We start from the raw sequence: 19,486 nt of genomic DNA, 5'->3' as shown, positions 1-19,486 counted from the left end.
CAAGAGTGTACTATGCTATGAGAAACCTTACCTACTAATGTGGAGAACTGACATCACTGGCTCTGACAGCCCTTGAAACAGCAACAAAATGTCAACAGGCCGAGAGAGGCCATTATACAAGTGTATCTGCTAAGCATATAGTTGAGCGAACCAGTTGATATTACTGTTCATCTCTACCAGAGTTTCAGGATTCTCATAACACAAAGGATCAACATTATTTTACATGGTTATATTTTTGGGTGAACCAATGACACTTATCTTGATGGGGGTTAAAATGGTGAAAGAAACAGAATTTGTCTATGTGGGCTTCTTGTTTTACATTCTTAGCTTTTAGTCTTCTTTCCCACTAACTGTAGTTATCCTTATAATAAATGGTTAATTAACTTAATTTTAAGCTCAAAGTGGACTTCTTACTGTTATTTGTCTTTTAATAAAGGAAGGATAATCTTCAAGATTTAAGTGCTGAAAAGGTAAGAGATAGGGTGGGCATATATAACAAAAGAGGAAGAAACAAATATGTAAAATCAACATATAACAATCCTAAACACCTAAGTTAAACTATTCTGCTCCAGATTAGCAAGATAATAACTTTCTTTTGTTTAACTTGTCTACTTATAATGTCAATGTCACTGACTGTGGGGTGTGAGGGAGTGGAATCAGTGGGAGTGGGAGAGATGAAGAAGGATACTGAAGAGTGAAAGATTGAAGCACGTTACATACGTGTATATATAACATATAATACCATATATAGTATTATATAATATATAATATTGTATATTTTTAAAATAATATAATATCTTTAAATAGGTATGGTAAGTCATCATCATCTAACAGAAACACTTAGCAGAAAACAAGACTTTTTTTTTGGCTGGTCATGGGACTTGAACTCTGGGCCTGGGCACTATCCCTCAGCTCTTCGGCTCAAGGCTAGCACTCTACAACTTGGTGGTTAATTGGAGATAAGAGTCTCACGGGCTTTCCTGCCCTGGCTGACTTAGAACAGTGATCCTCAGATCTCAGCCTCCGGAGTAGCTAGGGTTACAGGCTTCAGCTACCAGCACATTTGTTGTTCTAGTGACAATTACTTTTAGGTCACCTGATTTTCTTCTCTGATGTCTATTCACTAAACATGTCTGTGAACAACAACAACAACAAAAAGTAGAAATCACTGATGCTAGTTCAAGTAGAAAAGGCATTTATTACAGAATGTTAGGTGGTCTTCAAACTCGAGAGACAGAGTTAGAGATGACCCAGCTCCAATGAACACCTAAGTCAGACTTAAGCAAGTTCTAGGAAGAAAGGTTCAATGCATGTGTACTTGGATTACAAGTACACGGCACATTTTTCAACATGGAAAAATGTTGAAAAATGGAAGAGAGAACTTTATTTCCACAATCCTAAAAGACCCATACCCTCATAACTCTCTCAAACGATCAAAAAGATTTGCAGTTCTAGCTTCACTATTTTTGCTCTATTCCCCAACAGGTGCTTCATTCAAAAAATACAATTAGCATATGCTTGCATTCATAATGTGGCAAATTCTTCAAAACCAAAAATTATTTCTAAAGGAGTTGAATAGCCTCAGCGCAAGAAGGCACATATCCCAAAACTTTCTCAAAGTTAATCACAGAATCACTGTGGCTTAACAGTTGAAAGGAAGCTTCTCAATTGCCAGTGTTTTCTAAACGTTGGCCTAGTACTTGCTAGAGAGCTATAAAATTAACGTAGTGTGTTCTATAGTTTCAATACTAAAAACAAAATTTTAAATGTGAGTGATTTTTATCTTCTTTCTCTCTTCCTATATTTTCTAAATTTCCCTGTGAACATATTTACTGTTTTTGGTATTAAAAAAGGAAGTTACGTAAAACTAAAAGAGTGAAAATCTCAATGCAAATAACACTTTATGCTTTTTACCACAAATTTTCACCTTCATTTGCATCTGATAACATCTAAAATATTAAAAGAGCCAAAGGAGATATATCATTTTTTATTTCCAAATGAATCTCCCCCAAATAAGACCACCATCCTCGGACTTTACTAGGCACTGCCCTGTAATTTCTCTTCGTAATTATAATTAGTCCTTTTGAAGTTTATACATCCCTGTCTCCTCGTTTGATCTTGCCTCTTCACAATGCTCACAGGGATGCCATCTTTCACCAATATTCTTTCACCCCATATTCCTCTTGTGATCTGGCAGCAAGGAAATGCCTTGTTTGGGGGGCATCTTTTTTATTCAGAAGTTAGTGTAGAAAACAGTTACATCATAGAAGCACCATTAACATGTATAATATGACGTTTTCATTGCAACAATTTCCATACAATATGATGGAACCAACCAAGGTAAAGTGGAGGTAGTCCACAATGTGACAAAATTCATCCCATAATTTCTACCTGTTGAATATCTGAAAATCCTGAACCCTCAATACCACTTTAGAAGCTAATAGTCTCTCTCCGAAGAACAGTGTTCTGAATTTCTGAAACACAAGTAGGCGACATAACTTCCCAAGCCCAAGCAGAGACAGGAGAGTAGAGAGCGGGGAAGGAGGGGTGAGGGTGGAAGAGGAAAGAGAAAGGAGGAATGGGGAAAGGAGGGGAGAGAGAGGGGAGAAGATAGAGAGAGGGGAGGGGAGAGAGAGGAGAGAGGGGGCGGGGAGGAAGAACAGGTTGGAAGGGGTGGGGGTGGGAGACAGAGAGAAAAGGGGGGGAGGGGAGGGGAGAGAGGAGAGAGGGGGCGGGGAGGAAGGGAGCACAGGTTGCCAAACCTGTCTGCTACACAGATTCCAAATTAAAGTGAGGGCAGTCAGCTGTGTGGACTTTAAAAGCTCTTAAGTTCTGAGGCAAGGAAGCCTTTCTTTAACCATTGCAAGAGCTATTAAGGACAGCTGTGTGTGTTTTCTAACTGTCCTCCATCTTCCATTGCTTTTCTTGAAACACCCTTACCTCTTTCCCTATTTTCTGTATTCTTCACCAGCAGCAAGCAGTCATGCAAGCATTAGCCGTTGCTGGCCTGTGAACTAAATCAGGATTTCATAGCCTGACCTCTCCTGGCACCAAAGAAAAGCATGTAAGCTTCGGTCTCTGGAAGTCTTCAAATCTCTGTGAAGTCATCTTTAAAGGGCATCTAGCTATGGGAAACCTCCATGGGAGTGATACAGTGCAGCAGAGGTCTCATAGAAGGCCTTGATCCCGCTGCACCAGGTGATAAACCACAGTGGGAGGAAAAGGCTGGGCGACGGAATGAAACAACCTAGCAAACTGCGAGCTGCAAGAGCTCCCCGCATCCCCACAGGCCGCACCACGGCGCCTGCGCAGAGATTCCGGGGAGGGGTGTGCAGAGGCTCGGAGGCCCGAGCTCCCGTCTCCTCTTGGAACCCCGCCCCCTCCAGCTGCTCGCCTTCCCAAACAACCTGGTGCCCAGCCACTGCTCTCCTTCTATTGGCTTTCAGCCTTTTCCGTTTCCGCCCAGCCCTCCAGCATCCACCAATCAAACCTGCGTATTTATAGTAGGGTCCGCCTTCGAGGCCGTCGCTCTGGCTCCGCTGCCTGGCTCGGGCTGCTGCCTCCGCTGCTGCCTCCTCCATCCCCACCTCCTCCGTCAGGGGAGCGACTGCGGGGGCCTGAGGGGCGGCGGCGGCGGCGGCAGCGGCAGCGGCGGCGATATGGAGCCCGAAGCCGTCGGCCGAGGCGCTGCTCGAGGACAGGGGGCCGGGCCTCCGAGCGCTCCGCAGCCCCGGGAGCAGGAGCGGAAGCTGGAGCAGGAGAAGCTCTCCGGAGTGGTGAAGAGCGTCCACCGACGGCTCCGTAAGAAGTATCGAGAAGGTAAACAGCGAAGCGGGCCCGGGGGGCGGGGAGGCCTGGTCACCCCCGGCCCCCTGTCACCTCTCCCCCCCCCCCCCCGACAGGCCACCATTGGAACCTCAGGGAGCTGCACGTCGGCCCCGGCCTGTGCGGCTCTGCGAGGCCGGGTCCGAGCCCTCGGTCGGCGTCGACAGCGAGCTCCCCCGCCCCCTTTTCTTCCCGGGCCCACGGAGGGGGGGCGGGGAGGGGCGGGGACGCGGGGCCTGTGCGGGGCCTAGGTCCCGAGTAGCTGCAGGATGCTGAGTGTTGTCAGCACACACGGGCGCGCGCGCACACGCACACACACACACACACACACACACACACACACACACACGCAAGGGGGGGTCGCTCGAAAAGGTAAAACGCGAAAACAGGTAAAATGCATGTTTGGGGCGAAGCTGCCGCCCCCCCCCCCTCTGCTTGCCGGGTCAGTGGCTGCCTTCCCCCCACGGCAGCCCAGACCCTCCTCCTAGTCCATCATTCCACAGGCCGTGTCGAAGCTTTCTTCCCTCTGGCTTCCAAGGCTGCGAAGTCAGCAGGCCCTTTAGTAGCCTGTTGTCCTTCAACCTGGTTGAAAAGGGAAGGGAGGTATGGGGGGTACAGCCAGACCCACACCCCAGATCCTAGATCCCTCACATGATTGATCTTAGCATTTATGTAGGAACCGGGACAAATCACTAAAATACTATCTGTTTAGTTTTGAATAGACTTTAGCCACCAAACCTCCTAAAGACCCAGATAGATGCCAGTGAAACAACTAGTCAGTGAGCACCCCGTCCATGGAAGATTATAAGCAAGGGAAGAAGCCTACTGACTTTTGATTGTGCCTGGAGTGTTGATCATTGAAGCCTACGGATATCCTAGGTCATATTAAGTATAAGCCTTTTTGGAGATTTCGATGCTGGAAATTCTCAGTATTTTCATATGCTCAGGAGAATTTTCTTCTAAAAAATTATTGTAAGTTAACTTTCAGGCGGCTCTCATTTAAGCTTAATTGCACATAGGAAAATGTCAGCAGCCTTCTAGTGTTATCTTATGTTTAGTTAATAATTTGTGGTAAACAAAATTGTGACGGTGAAGGAACAAAGACTTGTGGGATCATGTTACTTATGCACTTCAGTTACTCTGGAAAGTTCAAACCAAGTGTCTTTGTTTCTTTGAACGTAGTCAATGCATTTCATTTTTAAAACTATTCCAAGTATTCTTTTCTAGACAACTCAAGCTTAGCTTTTAATGGAGGCTTCTTAATCATCTCCCAAATATGGCTGATAGTTATTGTTTAATAGTTTCCAATAGGAGAGACTTGTCAAGCATAGTTAACATAATTGAAAATTGTTTTTTTTAAAGAATGCTTTAAACCTCAACCATAATTCAATAAAATGAGTAGTTACCATAGTAACAATTGCATCATTCTTGATAGTCAAAGAATGCACTTACATAATCGCATTCACTGTATGTTTTTAAGTTTGGAGAAATGAAATAAATGGACACTCTTCCTGGCAGTTTATTATGCTATTTTGTACAGATTTAACTAAGTGCATCTTTTTAAAGGAAGAAATGACTAATATATAATTCAGTTTCCATTTTTACCCTTTTATAATAGTTTCATTGTTATTCATTATTCATTTATTCGTAAATGAATAGGTACTACTTAAATTAGCACACTACTAATGTGTCATCTTCTAGTCAAGTGCTGTTTATGCTTGCTTAGCCCCACATGTTTAAGCATGTATTTAAGCAGGAATATTAGCCACTGAACACTTATTTGTAAGAATTGATAGTTGGAAATTACCAGAGCTAGAACAGATACATTGAATTTAAAAATGAATGATGTAGTGTATTTCTGGATAGGTTAAGTTCTGGCAATTTAAACATTTGAATGAGACTATTCTCCATTTTAATGCCCCTGAATTCCACTGATGATCTAGACTTCTCTAGGCTTTGGTGGGGTGATAGAGAAGGCCCTACTAGTGAACTAGCAAAATAGACTATCCTGATGAGCATGCTTTCTACCTTTATTTTTGGCATAGGCCTAAATTTAGTTGTAAAACAGCTTTCTATGAAACACTCTGATTGTGCACATAATCCCAAAGAACTAATTTTTAGTGTTTTAAGGACTTGGTATTTGGATACTGATGGCTCCAAGCCTATAGATGTACTTTATAACTTTTTCTAAGTCAGCTGTTTCCATAGTTTAAATGGTGCTTATTCTAGATCAACCTTCACAGAGCTATTTAATCAATTATATATCTGGCCTGTAGTATGTGTAACTGTGCAAACTATATTTCCTGAAAATGCTAGCTTAGAATTTTGGAACATATGACTGAAAGGATCCTTAGTTTTTACCAATGATTCCCAACATGGCTGTTCAGCATGTTCATGTATATACCTTTTGGAAAATTCCCACATTCTACTTCAGATTTACAGTTTCCAGAATTCTTATCAATAGGATCTTGAAATTGGTTAGCAAGATTTATCTAAACTAATTATTTTCCTTTAAGGGCCTAAAAAGATGAAAATCCAAATACTGGTGATTCTCAGTGTTTCAGTGAAAGGAAAAATGGAAAGCAGAAAGTAGCCCTAGAATTTGGGTTAGGGAAAAGGACATCAATTGATCCTACCTGTGATTTGGGAGAAGACATAGTGAAAAAAATATACATTGCAGAAGAAAGAGAAAGCATGCTCAATAGTGAAGACATGAATGAGGGCTAGATAACAGGTATAGAGATATCCCTTTCTTTGTCTCAGGTAGTGAAATTAAAAAAGGAAGCAGAAGAAAGAAGAGAGATTTTCATGCAGTTATAAGAATTTTTTCCACATTGTCCCAGTATGTTTATCCTACCTAGTCTTTGTATAGATAGTGGTAGTAGGCCTGCACTTGAACAGCAAATAGTTTAAGGCCAGACCAGGTATAAATGTTCACCATGAAGCTCTATCCTGACTAACAGCTGGGTCCAGTGGTGGATGACTGTCAATTCTAGCAACACATGGAAGCACAACTATGAAGAAGAAAGCTCATGCTATCCCTGGGCATAAAGCTAGACCCTACCTCAAAAATAACCATGTCAGCTGGGTGATAGTGGCTCATGCCTGTAATCCTAGCTACTCAGGAGGCTGAGATCTGAGGGGTGTGGTTCAAAGCCAGATGGGACAGGAAAGTCTGGAAGTGGAACTATGCTCAAGAAAAAGTTCAGGGATAGCACCCAGACCCTGACTTCAACCCCCAGACTGGCACAAAAGCAACAACAAAAAATAACCACAATAAAAAATGAGTACTAGGTCTTGAGTTCAGTACTTAGTCTTGGAGGAAAAGAAAATCACTGTAGGTAACAATTAAAATACTCTATAAGCAGTAGTTAAATAGAAAAGATTACTGATATGGAAACAGAAATGGAGAATGCAGGATAGCTTGGCTCTGTAGAGTAAGTCCAGAAAAAAACTGATGAAACAAGGTTAACAGTTGTAAAAAGATAATCTGCTTTAGATGATAACTGCTTATTGATTATGCAGATTCTTCTACATAGTTTTGAGACAAAAGCAATATTAAATTCTAAAGCAATATTAAAGGTAGGCTGAAAAAAAAAAACAGTTGGAGTTGAATATTCTTACCAAAGATCTGAAGCAAAGGAATTGTGGGGAGAAGTGGAAACCTTTAAATTAAGAATAATATTAACCTAAATCCAAAATTATAGAATGAATAAAACATGGGCATTTTTCCTGAAACAGTTTTGAACATTTTAAAATTAGCATCACAGACTTTTTATCTGAACTTTTTTTTAACTTCACTAAGGGCCCTTCATTACTGTTGTTTTAATATTGTTCAATTCCTTGACCCCCAAGAAACTTTAAACAGATTCTCCTTGTCTTACCCTTCAAGTGAGATTTTGTTTTTTTCTTTTTATGTTTTTTTCCCAAGCACACATATTCTGATCCAGAATCTGACTTTTTGATAGAATCTTTGCTAGATCAGCAGAGAAAGTAAGGTAATTACTCTCCACAGAAAGTCCCTTTAACTTTCTTTGCCTTAGGAAACTGAACTTTAATTCCAGCAGGGGAAAATAAAAACAAAAAACATCTTAATAATTAGTAACACTAAAAGATAAAGGAGTATTGATGTAGTCAATTCATAAAAGAACACATGGATGTGTAATGTATGTTACCTGTTTAGTTTTATTACTGTTGCTCCTTTCGGTGTCATTTTAGGGTCTTTTTATATTTCAGATGTACTAAAATTGAAACTATTGCTATAGTTTCCTTGATTGTCTTAGGGAAAAATGAAACGTGATTCTTAGGAACAGTAGAATACAGGCATTTAAAAGCCCCGTAGAGTATACCCTGGATAAAGTAGTTAAGAAAAACACTAAAATAAATTTCTATAAGCTGCATTAGGAAGGAATCCAGAAGAAAAGATTGGTTAGGCGATAGCTATACTAATCTGATTTAGAGTTGATAATGACATAAATAGCAGCAGTGATCATGAAAACAGAAAAATATCAAACATATTGGAGGTGAGAATAAACAGTTTCAGTGAAAGTAAAGGAGAAGAGACAAAAAGAATGTAAACATTTCTTGACTGGAAAAATGTGAATCATAGCATTCAGTTTGGAAATGTATGTGTTTGAATACGGTATGTGTGAGGAGAACAGATAGGCTTGTTACCTGATGGATGCGACAGTGATTTACTTTGGATTATATTCTTTGAAGATTTAGAATTCGAAGCCCTATACAAGGGGTTCAGACTTTGAGGTCAGGTGAGCTACCAAGTGGAGTAATGTGTAACTGAGGAGAGATCCTTCAAAGACACTGGTAATTAGGGGTTAAAAGGAAAAGGTAAGAGTTTTCTTCGTAAACACAAGGGGATACTTGCAGAGATTCAAATTTCTTTTGTCCTGGATGTTAACATAATAGTAGAATTGTACCCTGTTTAAGCTTCATTTATTGTAAATGTGCTCAAAAGGACAACCAAAAGTACTCAAGGAAATTCAAAATTACTACTATTATTACATAAGTAGTTTTGTGTTGATTCTGAAAGATTCCCACTTTTTGTCTTAAGTGCAGTGTTTTTATGTATATTATGTGTATATCATGTTTATAGCTTTCAGTGTTTTATTGTGCTTTACTGTGGCACAATCCTATGGTGATCCTTTTTTTTTATTTATTTTTTATTTTTTATTTTTTTTTTGGGTCCGGTCGTGGGGCCTGAACTCTGGGCCTGGGCGCTGTCCCTCAGCTCTTCAGCTCAAGGCTAGCACTCTACCACTTGAGCCACAGCGCCCCTTCCGGCTTTTTTTTTTTTTTTTCTGCTTATGTGGTGCTGAGGAATCGAACCCAGGGCCTCTGGCATGCAAGGCAAGCTCTCTATCACTGAGCCACCTTCCCAGCCCTCCTATGGTGATTCTTAAAATGTCAATACCTGGAGGCCCATAAAGCAGCCCCATGGATCGAGATTAGAACCTAGGAATCTGCAAATTTAATTTCCTCTTGTATGAATCTCAGACAGGTGATAACAGAACTAACTAGTGTTTGAAAAAGTGCCGAATTAAGGGTTTTTTGTGTTTTTTTTTTTTTTGGTCTTTTTGTTTTTTAGCAAATAAGCCTCTTTGATGCTAAAGAATGTGCTTGTCTTGAAAGTTCTGACTGTATTTCTTATTCATTCCTTACTTGTATGTGCTTATGAAATACATAACTTACATAACAAAAGATAAAAGTATATAAAATTAAATAATTTTCTAATACTATACAGAAATAAAGCATACATACATAGCATACTTTTTTTGTTCATTGAGATGACTGAGTTAGTGATTTTTCAATACTAAGTATTCCTTCCTGTATACTACTGTGTAGAGTTTTCTGTTTGTTTTTTTTCCTCTCACTAGGCTTGAACTCAGGGCATTGTGCTCCCACTCAACTTTTTTGCTCATAGCTGATGTTTTATCACTTAAACCACATCTCCAGTCCAGCTCTTTTACTGGTTAATTGGAGATAGAGCCTCTCAGATTTTTCAAACCCAGATCATCAGATTTCAGCCTCCTGACTATATAGGATTAGAGAGGTGAGCCATCAGCCCCCACCTGAGTTACTTGTTTTTAAAGAACACTGTGCATGTAAATAGTTATTTTAAAAGTTTCTGTTTTTTTCTGGTTGTACTGGGATTGGAACTCATGGCTTAATGCTTGCTTGGCTTACATGCTCAGCTTGTATGCTGACACTCAAGTCACACCTCCAGCCTGACTTTCTGCTGGTTATTCTGGAGATAGAGAAGTGAATATAAATATGTTCAGATAGTTGTGTTTATTAATTTTTATATTCTTTTTTTTTTTTTTTTTTGGTCCGGTCGTGGGGCCTGAACTCTGGACCTGGGCGCTGTCCCTCAGCTCTTCAGCTCAAGGCTAGCACTCTACCACTTGAGCCACAGTGCTACTTCCAGCTTTTTTCTTTTTGCTTATGTGGTGCTGAGGAATCGAACCCAGGGCCTCTGGCATGCAAGGCAAGCACTCTACCACTGAGCTACCTTCCCAACTCCCTAATTTTTATATTCTTTTTAAAGTTAGTTTTTTTATACAAATAGTTTCAACTGAATTTATGTTCATATCTTCATAAATTTTGTTTGATCATATACTTTTAGTAGTGATACAAGTTAATCTCAACATTACTCTTAGTTTTTATATGTGAATAACAAAGTATAAATATTGTAAAGTAATTATCTTTAAGATTTGTTAATTTCATGATGAATCTGCTTGTATTTATTTTACTGAGTACAGTGAAATCATTTCTTTTTTTAGTCTGCTGTTTTCCTCTTTTGTTACCCATTGGCTCCTACATATAAGGTAATAGTTTGGAGAATTTGCCTATGTTTACATATATATTTTACACCCTAAATTTACAGATTAAAATTTCCTAGCCAACATTAACCTCCTAAATTTTGGAGGTTAAATTTTATACTGGTAACAAAATCCAACATCTGAGAACCACTGATCTAAACTGTACTGGTTATACTCCCTTGAATTTAGTGACACTGATGCTCATTTCAGGGGTTGTTTAGAATGCATGTCTAGTCACCATACATTTAAAAAGGGGTGGCTCTGTATTCCCAATTTTAACTTACAACAGAAATTTGTCTGTTTATAAAAATTAAGTTAGAAAGTTCAGTATGAATACTACACAGGCAATTCTGTGTGGTCATATACAAATTTATAAAATTAATTTTCACAAAATAGTAACACGTTGACATATCAATCCTGACTTTTCTGAAATTATTTCTTATCACAGGATATTTTTAAAGGCTTTCGCATTTTGGATTAATTCTTTTTCATCACAAATATGTTTATAATTAAAGACTGCTCCATGAAGCTATACCATGAGCCAAATTGTGTTTGTAGATACTGTGTGTTCTATGCATCATTTTGTTTTTAATTAAATTTGTACTTTGCCGTAAGTCTCATAGCTCTCAGAAGAATTTCACTAGACATTAGAGTTTATAGTCTTGCCTTAGACTAGTTGGCTTTGAGCCATGAATGTATAGTAAAATCATCTGGGAAACATTAGAATAAATGACCAGCTCCCACTCCAGATCAATTAAAGGAAATCTCTGGGTGATTCCAGTGTGCATCCAGACTTGGCAACTGGAGGTGAGAACCACTGCCAGAAAACTAACAAATAATGTAGTTACAAAGATTAAATAACTGCATTTGACTGACAAAAGTCTACTTATTTGTGGTAAGTATACTTACTGTACTTTGTTCTGCTACAAACCTTTGTTAATATCCCTGAATGTTCATAAAGTTAAAACTCATGAAAAGATGCAAGGAATTAGTAGCATAACTTTGAACACTGTTTCTGTTTTAATGTCTTGGAATAACTGTTTTAATGTCTTGAACTTGTTTCCACTTATTCATGAGTTTCTATACTTACGTTAGAGGAAATGACCTTTGAAAGTTCTTTGAACTTGACTTTGGTAATCTGGTCACCTAGAGATAAAGCATTTTATAGCTAATATTTGATAGTAGTCCTAAGTAAAGATCAAATAATTGTTCTAAACTTAAAGTTTAAGACTTAAGATAACTAGATACAATTTTTTTTATTTTATAACATTTACCATGCTCACTTTTTGTTGTTTATTTTTTTATGTTTGGCTACAGAGGGAAACGAAAACTTGATCACTTGAACCACATCTTTTGCTTTTTATTTAGATTTTATTTCCTTATTTTTTCAGATAGGGTGTTAATCTAATATCCCTCAGACCAGTCTCACCAAAGCATAATCCCAGCCATACACTAGTGGCTCATGCTTGTAATGCTAGCTGCTCAAGAGGCTGAGATTTGAGGATTGCAGTTTGAAGCCAGCCTGGGCAGGAAAATCCATGAAACTCTTTATTTCCTAGTAACCAGGGGTGCACGCATGCGTACACACACACACACACACACACACACCACACACACACACACACACACACACACACACACACACACACACACACACACACACACACACACACACACACACACACACACACACACACAAGCTGGAAGTGGAGACATGACTCAAGTGGTAAAGTGGTTGCCTTGATCAAAAAAGCTCAGAAACAGTACAAGACCTGAGTTCAAGCCCCAGGAATAGTGTGTGTTTAAAAAACAAATGCTCCAATCCTGTCTCCACTTCCAAGTAGCTGGTATTACAGGTTGATACTATAGCAAGTTTTGCCATCATGCCTGGCTTTGCGTATTATCATTTAATTCATAGAAATAGACCACATCTATTTAATTAAATATATATATATGTATACATATATATCTCCATGGGTTTGTTCAATAGTTATATACCTTTGAAATCATCACAATCAAGGTACAATATATTTCTGCTATTCTCAAAATTTCTTTATGCTTCTTTGCAGTCTATCTCTACTATGTGCCCACTTATTTCTTGTCATTATGAATTCATCTCACATTTTTAGAGCCTTATTTATATACTGTTTATTTTGTTTTGAATTGCACTGTTTAACAACTTAGTAGTGCACCATTACTCTTTGGTATCATGATTCACAGGCTAAACTGCCAGGGGTTAGGACATGCTATATTTTTTTGAGGCAAGTTAACAAATGAAAACTAGTATGCGTTTAAGGTTGATAGTATTGTATTTTGATACAAGTTTGCCTTGTGTAATAATTACCACAATCAAACTGATTAACATCTATCACTTGACCATAGTTACTGTGTGTGTGTGTGTGCACGTGCGTGCGTGTGCGCACACGTGTGTGAGTGCGCAGGCATACAAGAGAGAGACAGAGAGAGAATGTTAAGATCTCCATTCCCATAGCAGTATATAATGGCTACATAGTTTACAGACTCAGCACAGCATAAGATATTTCTTGTTTGTGGGCTTGAATTCAGGGCCTGTACTTGTTAGGGAGACACTATACCCCTTGAGTCATGCTTCCAGCCCTGGAGTTCTGTTTTCTCTATATTTAGCACTTGTTATCATTTGTCTTTTTGGTAATAGCCATCTCATTGTGGTTTTAATGTGCATTTCCTGATGATCAGTGATGTTGATCTTTTCAAGTGCTTTTGACCTTCTGTCTGTCTTCTTTAGGAAAATGTCTATTATAGTTTCTTGCTTATTGTGAAGTTAAATATTGGCTTTTTTGTTATTGAGTTGAATGGGTCTTTTATATTTTTTGAATGTTAACACCTTACCAGGTACTCATATACTCACCTCAAACTGGCCTCAGATTTATGCATAATAAGCTGCTTTTCTTTGCTTTTGTATTATACTCCCTAAGGCTAAGAATTACGATAGGATTACTAAGAAAACTATATTCTTCCAAATGTATTTCTAAATATTAGAGGATATTGGAATGTAAAAATTATGTAGTGTAACTTAAAATTGTGTATTGTGATATTTCCAACATTTTCTCAGGATTATTTTGTGTCTTTTGTATTTCTATATGAAATTTAGGTTTTCTTTTTATACATATTCTGTGAAGAAATGTGGACATTTAAACTACATTGGGCTGATCCATGAACATGGGATTTGTTCCTTATTATAGGGTTTCTGTGACTTCTTGCTTTATAGTTTTCATTGTAGAGGTTTTTAACATCTTTGATTATTTATGATATCATAGTCTTATAATTTTTAATATAACCTGTCAGATAGTCCTTTATTATGTTGAAATATTATCCTGTCCATTTGTTTTCTGACTTCTTTTTTTTTTGGTGGGGGGGTCCGGTCGTGGGCCTGAACTCTGGGCCTGGGCGCTGTCCCTCAGCTCTTCAGCTCAAGGCTAGTGCTCTACCACTTGAGCCACAGCACCACTTCCGGCTTTTTTCCTTTTTGCTTATGTGGTGATGAGGAATCGAACCTAGGGCCCCATGCATGCAAGGCAAGCACTCTACCACTGAGCCACCTTCCCAGCCCTGTTTCCTGACTTCTATATCAGTAAGTTTATTGTTGATGCTTAAAAAAGCTATTTACTTTTACATGTTGACTTTGTATCCTAATATATTGCTGCTATTGATCAGAGTCTTCTGGTGGAATATTTGTCTGTCAATAATTTTGAGGCAGAATCTCTCTATGTATCCCAGACTGGCATTAAACTTATGATCCTCTTGCCTCTACCGATTGAAGATTAGGATTATGGAAGTGTATTGATGCCAAGCTATTTTTTCAGGTCTTTGAAATATGTAATCATAACATCAGCAAACACATAATTTGACTTTTTCCTTTCCTACTTTATTCCCTTTACTTCTTCCTCTTACCTTATTCTCTTAAGTTTCAAATAAGACTGGTGATAATGGACAACCTTGTCTCATTTCTGGTTTAGGTTTTTTTTTCTTCATGTTTTCTATGGCAGCACTTCGGTTTGAATGCAGAACTTCGTACTTGCTAGGCAGGTCCTTCAACACTTGAATCATGGCACCAGCATATTTCCTGATTTTAGAGAAAATGCTCTGTTTTTCACCATACAATTCACTGTTTGTTGGCTGTAGATCTATCATATGTAACCTTTATTGCATATGGTATTCATTCCCAGAATGAATCCATTCCAGTATCAAATATGGCCTTCTTAATGTGTTGAATTTGGTTTGTAACTAGTTTTTAACTTCTGTTTTCATCAAGAAACTTGGTTTATGTTTGTGTGTGTGTGTCTGTCCGTCCTTTTTTTTAAAGCCTGACGGAATTCAGCAGTGAATCTTCCAGTACTAGGTTTTTCTTTGTTGAGAGATTTTTAAATTCTTATTTTAATCTCATTGCTCATTAATGTTCTGTCTAAGTTTTCACCTTCTTGCATCAATTTTGTTTGGTCATATATATCTAGAAAATAGTCTGTTTCTTCTAGTTTTTCCAATGCACTTGAGTATAAGTTTTTAAAATGTTGCCTAATGATCCTGTGTATTTCAGTGATGTCTTTTGTGACATTTGTTTTCACCTCTCACTTGATTAATTTACATCTTTTTTCTGTTTTCTTAGGCTTTGATTAAATAAGACTTTGTCAGTGGTATTTATCCTTTCAAAGAACCAACTGTTGTTTCACTAACCCTTTATATTTTCTTAGTTTTCATTTCATTAATTTCACCTTTGTTCTTTATCATTTCCTTCTACTAACTTTTTGATTGGCTTGTTCTCATTTTTCTAAAACTTGGAGATATTTCTGATTTTTTTTTTTTAATGCAGGCATTTGTGAATATAAATATCCTTCTTAGAACCACTTCCATTGTATCCAACAGGGCTTGTTATTTTGTGTTTTAATTTAATACTAGGAATTTTGAAACTTTCTCCAGCTTGTTCAATAACCCACAGATCATTAAAAAGTATATTGTTTAATCTCTAGGAGTGATATTTTTTGTGGTTTTTCTTACTGTTGATTTCTAATTTTATTTCATTATGATCTTATGAATGTATTAAGTCATTCTAATTTTCTTGTATTTGTTTTATGTCATAATATAATCTATTTTGGAGAAAGTTCTGTTGGCTGATGGGAATAATATATAATCTGCAGATGTTTGGTGGAATATTCTGTCTGTCAAGTCTATAGTGTCTTCATCTATAGTATCTTTTCTTGTCTTCTTTGTTTTTGGTTCCCTTCTTGGGGCCTGAACTTAGGAGTAAGAGGCTAACCCTGAGCATTTTTTACACAGGGCTAGCACTCTACCACTTGAGCCAAAGCTCAAAAATTGAAAATTGTATTTTAAATAAAAAAATCTTTCCAGTTATTTAAGGTAGCGTGTATGTGTCTGTGCATTTGTGCGTCTGTGTGCTGCTCCTGGGTCTTGAACTCGGGGCCTAGACACTGTCGTTTAGCTTTTTTGATCATGGAAATGTGCTCTACCACTGACTTTTTTTTTTTTTTTTGGCAGAAAGTCTCATGGACTTTCCTGCCTGGACTGGCTTTGAACTGTGATCCTCAGTTTTAGCTTCCTGAGTAGCTAGGATTACACAGGTGTGAGCCACCAGCATCCACCTATACTGTTCTTTAACTCTGATTATTTCTTTGATTTTTTTTTTTTCATTTGGACAATATGTCTACTCTTGAGAACTGCTGTGCTTGGATTATGTCCAGTGGTATTTGTTTTATGAAGTTGAATACATTATCTTTTATAAGGCATTTCTTTTTTATAGATGTTTGTTGTTTAATTGTGACATATTTTGTGAAAGTGACATGGCAGTAGTTATGGTATCGAGATTCCAGATAATTTGGTCCATGATTTCCATATTGAACTTGTTTTGGCAAATCACTAATATTAAAAATTATGTATTTATCTTTTACAATGGGTTTTCATAAATGTAAAGGTAATATAAGAAATATAAGTTCTAGTAAAACAAGTGTTGTCCTAGAATTCTGTCAGACAACCAGACAACTTTATCTTTTAAGCTAGACAGAGCTTTAAGTTGATTATTATGCTATGTATTTGAATAAAACATTGATGATTTCTTCTCTAATTCTTTTAGTTTGGCCATAAATGCTTGTTAACTATTAATTTCAAGTTAGACATCAGGATATATATCATAATGATGCTTCCTAAAACTAATGTTTGGATTCTCTATTGTGTAGCAAAGTGAGATGTGTACTTTGTCCTTTTGGATGCGTTGAATTTTTTTAGGGTACTTATAGGAATGGATAAGAAAAAAGTGTTATTAATCACAATGATTTTGTCATTCACAAATGCTATGGTATTAAAATAAATCATAATTATTAATTGAAAACTTTGATTTAGCTTAAGTGCTTAAATATATCTTATACTGTATTCAGTAGACCTTTGGGTGGATTTGAAGATGTTTTAGTTCCTGATTTATTCTTTTGTTTGTTGATTGGTTGGTTTTGTCAATACCAGTGCTTGAACTCTGGATTTCATGCCCTTAGTTCAATTGTTTTGCTCACAGGTAGTGCTCTAACACTTGAATCATCCTACCTGCACACTTTTTACTGGTTAATTGGAGATAGACAGTTTTAGGCTTTTCTTCCCTCAGCTGGCATCAAATACAGAGTGAAAAACAGGAAGGGCTGAGAGTATGGTTCGGTGGTCAGATATCTGGCTTATCAAGTGGAAAGCCTTAGGTTCAAACTGAAGTACTATCCTGACTCAAAATCCCAGTATTTCCCCAAATAAACAAATAAAAAGTAGTTACTGAATAAATAATATTGTCAACTTAGAGTCTTAATTCAGAACATAATTCAAGATTTTGGAGAGGTTTGCATGATTGTTTTTTCCAAGAAATTTGTTTGCCCTAGGAGTATAATTTTTTAACGTACAGTATTCTTTAAAGTACCTGTGTATATAAATAAAAATATTTACTTGTTTGGTAATGCACATTGTCATCTCCTGACCAACTCCTTTTTGTTATAGGGAGCTTGTAATATGTAGAGATCCAAGAAGATAATAGTCAAGAAACATGCTTAGATATATCTGCTCTTCTCTTGCAAATTCATATTGCCCAGTGGTAGCAAGAAAATTAATGCTTGAATGCCCAGTCCAAATTGTCTGGAATCGTTACCACTTTATAATCTGAAAACTTTTGCATATCTATTTATATTTTATTATGAGAACGCTTACAAATCCATCTGCTTAAAATGCTAAAATTTATTTGACTATCATATTGTCAAAATTAAAATAATGTATCCGTTTCCAGAAAGGTAATTTTTTTTCCTTTCCTTTTTTTTTTTTGTGCCAGTCCTAGAGTTTAAACTCAGGGCCTGGTGCTGTTTTGGAGCTTCTTTTGCTAAAAGCTAGCACTGTACCACTGGAGTCACAGCTCTGCTTCTGGCTTTTTGATAGTTAATTTGAGATAAGCACCTCACAGACTTTGCTGCCCTGGATAACTTCAAACTGCAATCTTCAGATCTCAGCCTTTTGAGTAACTAGGATTATAGACATGAGCCACTGGTGTCAGGTATAGAAAGGAACTTTTTAAATGTTGAAACCTTAAAGCATCTGGGCTGGAGTTGTGACTCTGAGGTACAGCACGTACCTAGGAAGCATGAGGACTTGAGTTCAAAGCCCAATACAGCCCCCCCACACACACAAAAAAAGGGAATGCATAAAAATTTGAATACTATTTTAGTTTATGATTTTTCTTTTACTTATTTTGAAAGTATTTTAAAAATAATTAGATTATACAATTTAAAAAATTTAACTTACTCTTTTGGTTTGTTTGCAGTGGGAGATTTTGATAAGATCTGGCGAGAACACTGTGAAGATGAGGAAACACTTTGTGAATATGCTGTTGCAATGAAAAACTTGGCAGATAATCATTGGGCAAAAACTTGTGAGGGCGAAGGTCGCATTGAATGGTGTTGTAGGTGAGTGATTTTATGAAATAATGTTTTTGGTTTTTAATGGTTCTCAAAAAACTCATATCTAATGCTATATATAATTGTACCCAAGCAGGAAACTATAATTTTTTTTTATTGTAAAAATAGTGTAAAGAGGGGTTACAGTTACATGAGTAAGGTAATGAATACATTTCCTATCAAGTATTGTTACCTCCTCCTTTGTTTTTCCCCTAACATCCTTTCCTCTCCACCTCCCCAACTTCCCTCCTTCCCCCCAAGTTGTAAAGTTCGTTTTCAACATAGTGTCTTGTATATCTCATTATTTCAATGGGTCAGTCTGAATCCTTGTTTCAGTATTTTGTTATTTCCCTTCCCTTCCCCAAATTAGAAAAATTTATATACAAGATGCAGAGTACCTATGTCAAATACAATGAAAACCGTTTATATCATGGGGAAAGAACAAACAAAAGAATCACATAGTACATTTTAGATACATTAACAACAATAGCAAGAAAGTAAAAACAAGTTATGTCCCTATCTTGGGGTTCATTTCACTTAACATCATCTTACATTGTCATATGTACATAGCTTTTGACTTTTTAGTAAGTGAAGTAAGCCAGGCCCAAAGAAATATAGGTCCCATGGTTTCCTTTATTTGCTATAAATATTTTTTAAAAGATGTCTTTTAACAGCTTTTTCCTTCTTGTTTCACCCATTACCCTATCCCCTAGAATAGAAGTCTTTATCAGAGGTGTATACTTTGTTAGAATTGTGGAATCTACAATGAAATATTATTGTTACCAAAATCCATTATTTCTATTAGGTTGGCTCATGATGTTATACATTTTAGAGCTTTAAAGTTATTCAGTACTATGTATGTGC

General features: G+C 37.3%; 1 protein-coding gene across 1 annotated transcript in view; it reads left to right on the top strand.

The window, feature by feature from the left end:
- Positions 1-3,544: 3,544 nt before the first annotated feature.
- Bmt2 (base methyltransferase of 25S rRNA 2 homolog) overlaps positions 3,545-19,486 on the top strand; it is a 35,045-nt gene continuing 19,103 nt past the window's right edge. Inside the window, exons 1-2 of the mRNA XM_042695971.1 lie at positions 3,545-3,819; positions 18,490-18,631. Coding sequence (XP_042551905.1) covers positions 3,660-3,819; positions 18,490-18,631 — 302 coding nt within the window. The 5' untranslated portion in view covers positions 3,545-3,659. The remainder of the gene's footprint in view (positions 3,820-18,489; positions 18,632-19,486) is intronic.

The sequence above is a fragment of the Dipodomys spectabilis genome, unplaced genomic scaffold (genome assembly GCF_019054845.1).
Source record: "Dipodomys spectabilis isolate Male_0828 unplaced genomic scaffold, ASM1905484v1 ptg000197l, whole genome shotgun sequence".
NCBI classification, from domain to species: Eukaryota; Metazoa; Chordata; class Mammalia; order Rodentia; family Heteromyidae; genus Dipodomys; species Dipodomys spectabilis.
The sequence above is the reverse complement of the archived record's forward strand: the minus strand, read 5'-3'. Positions and strand labels throughout refer to the sequence as shown.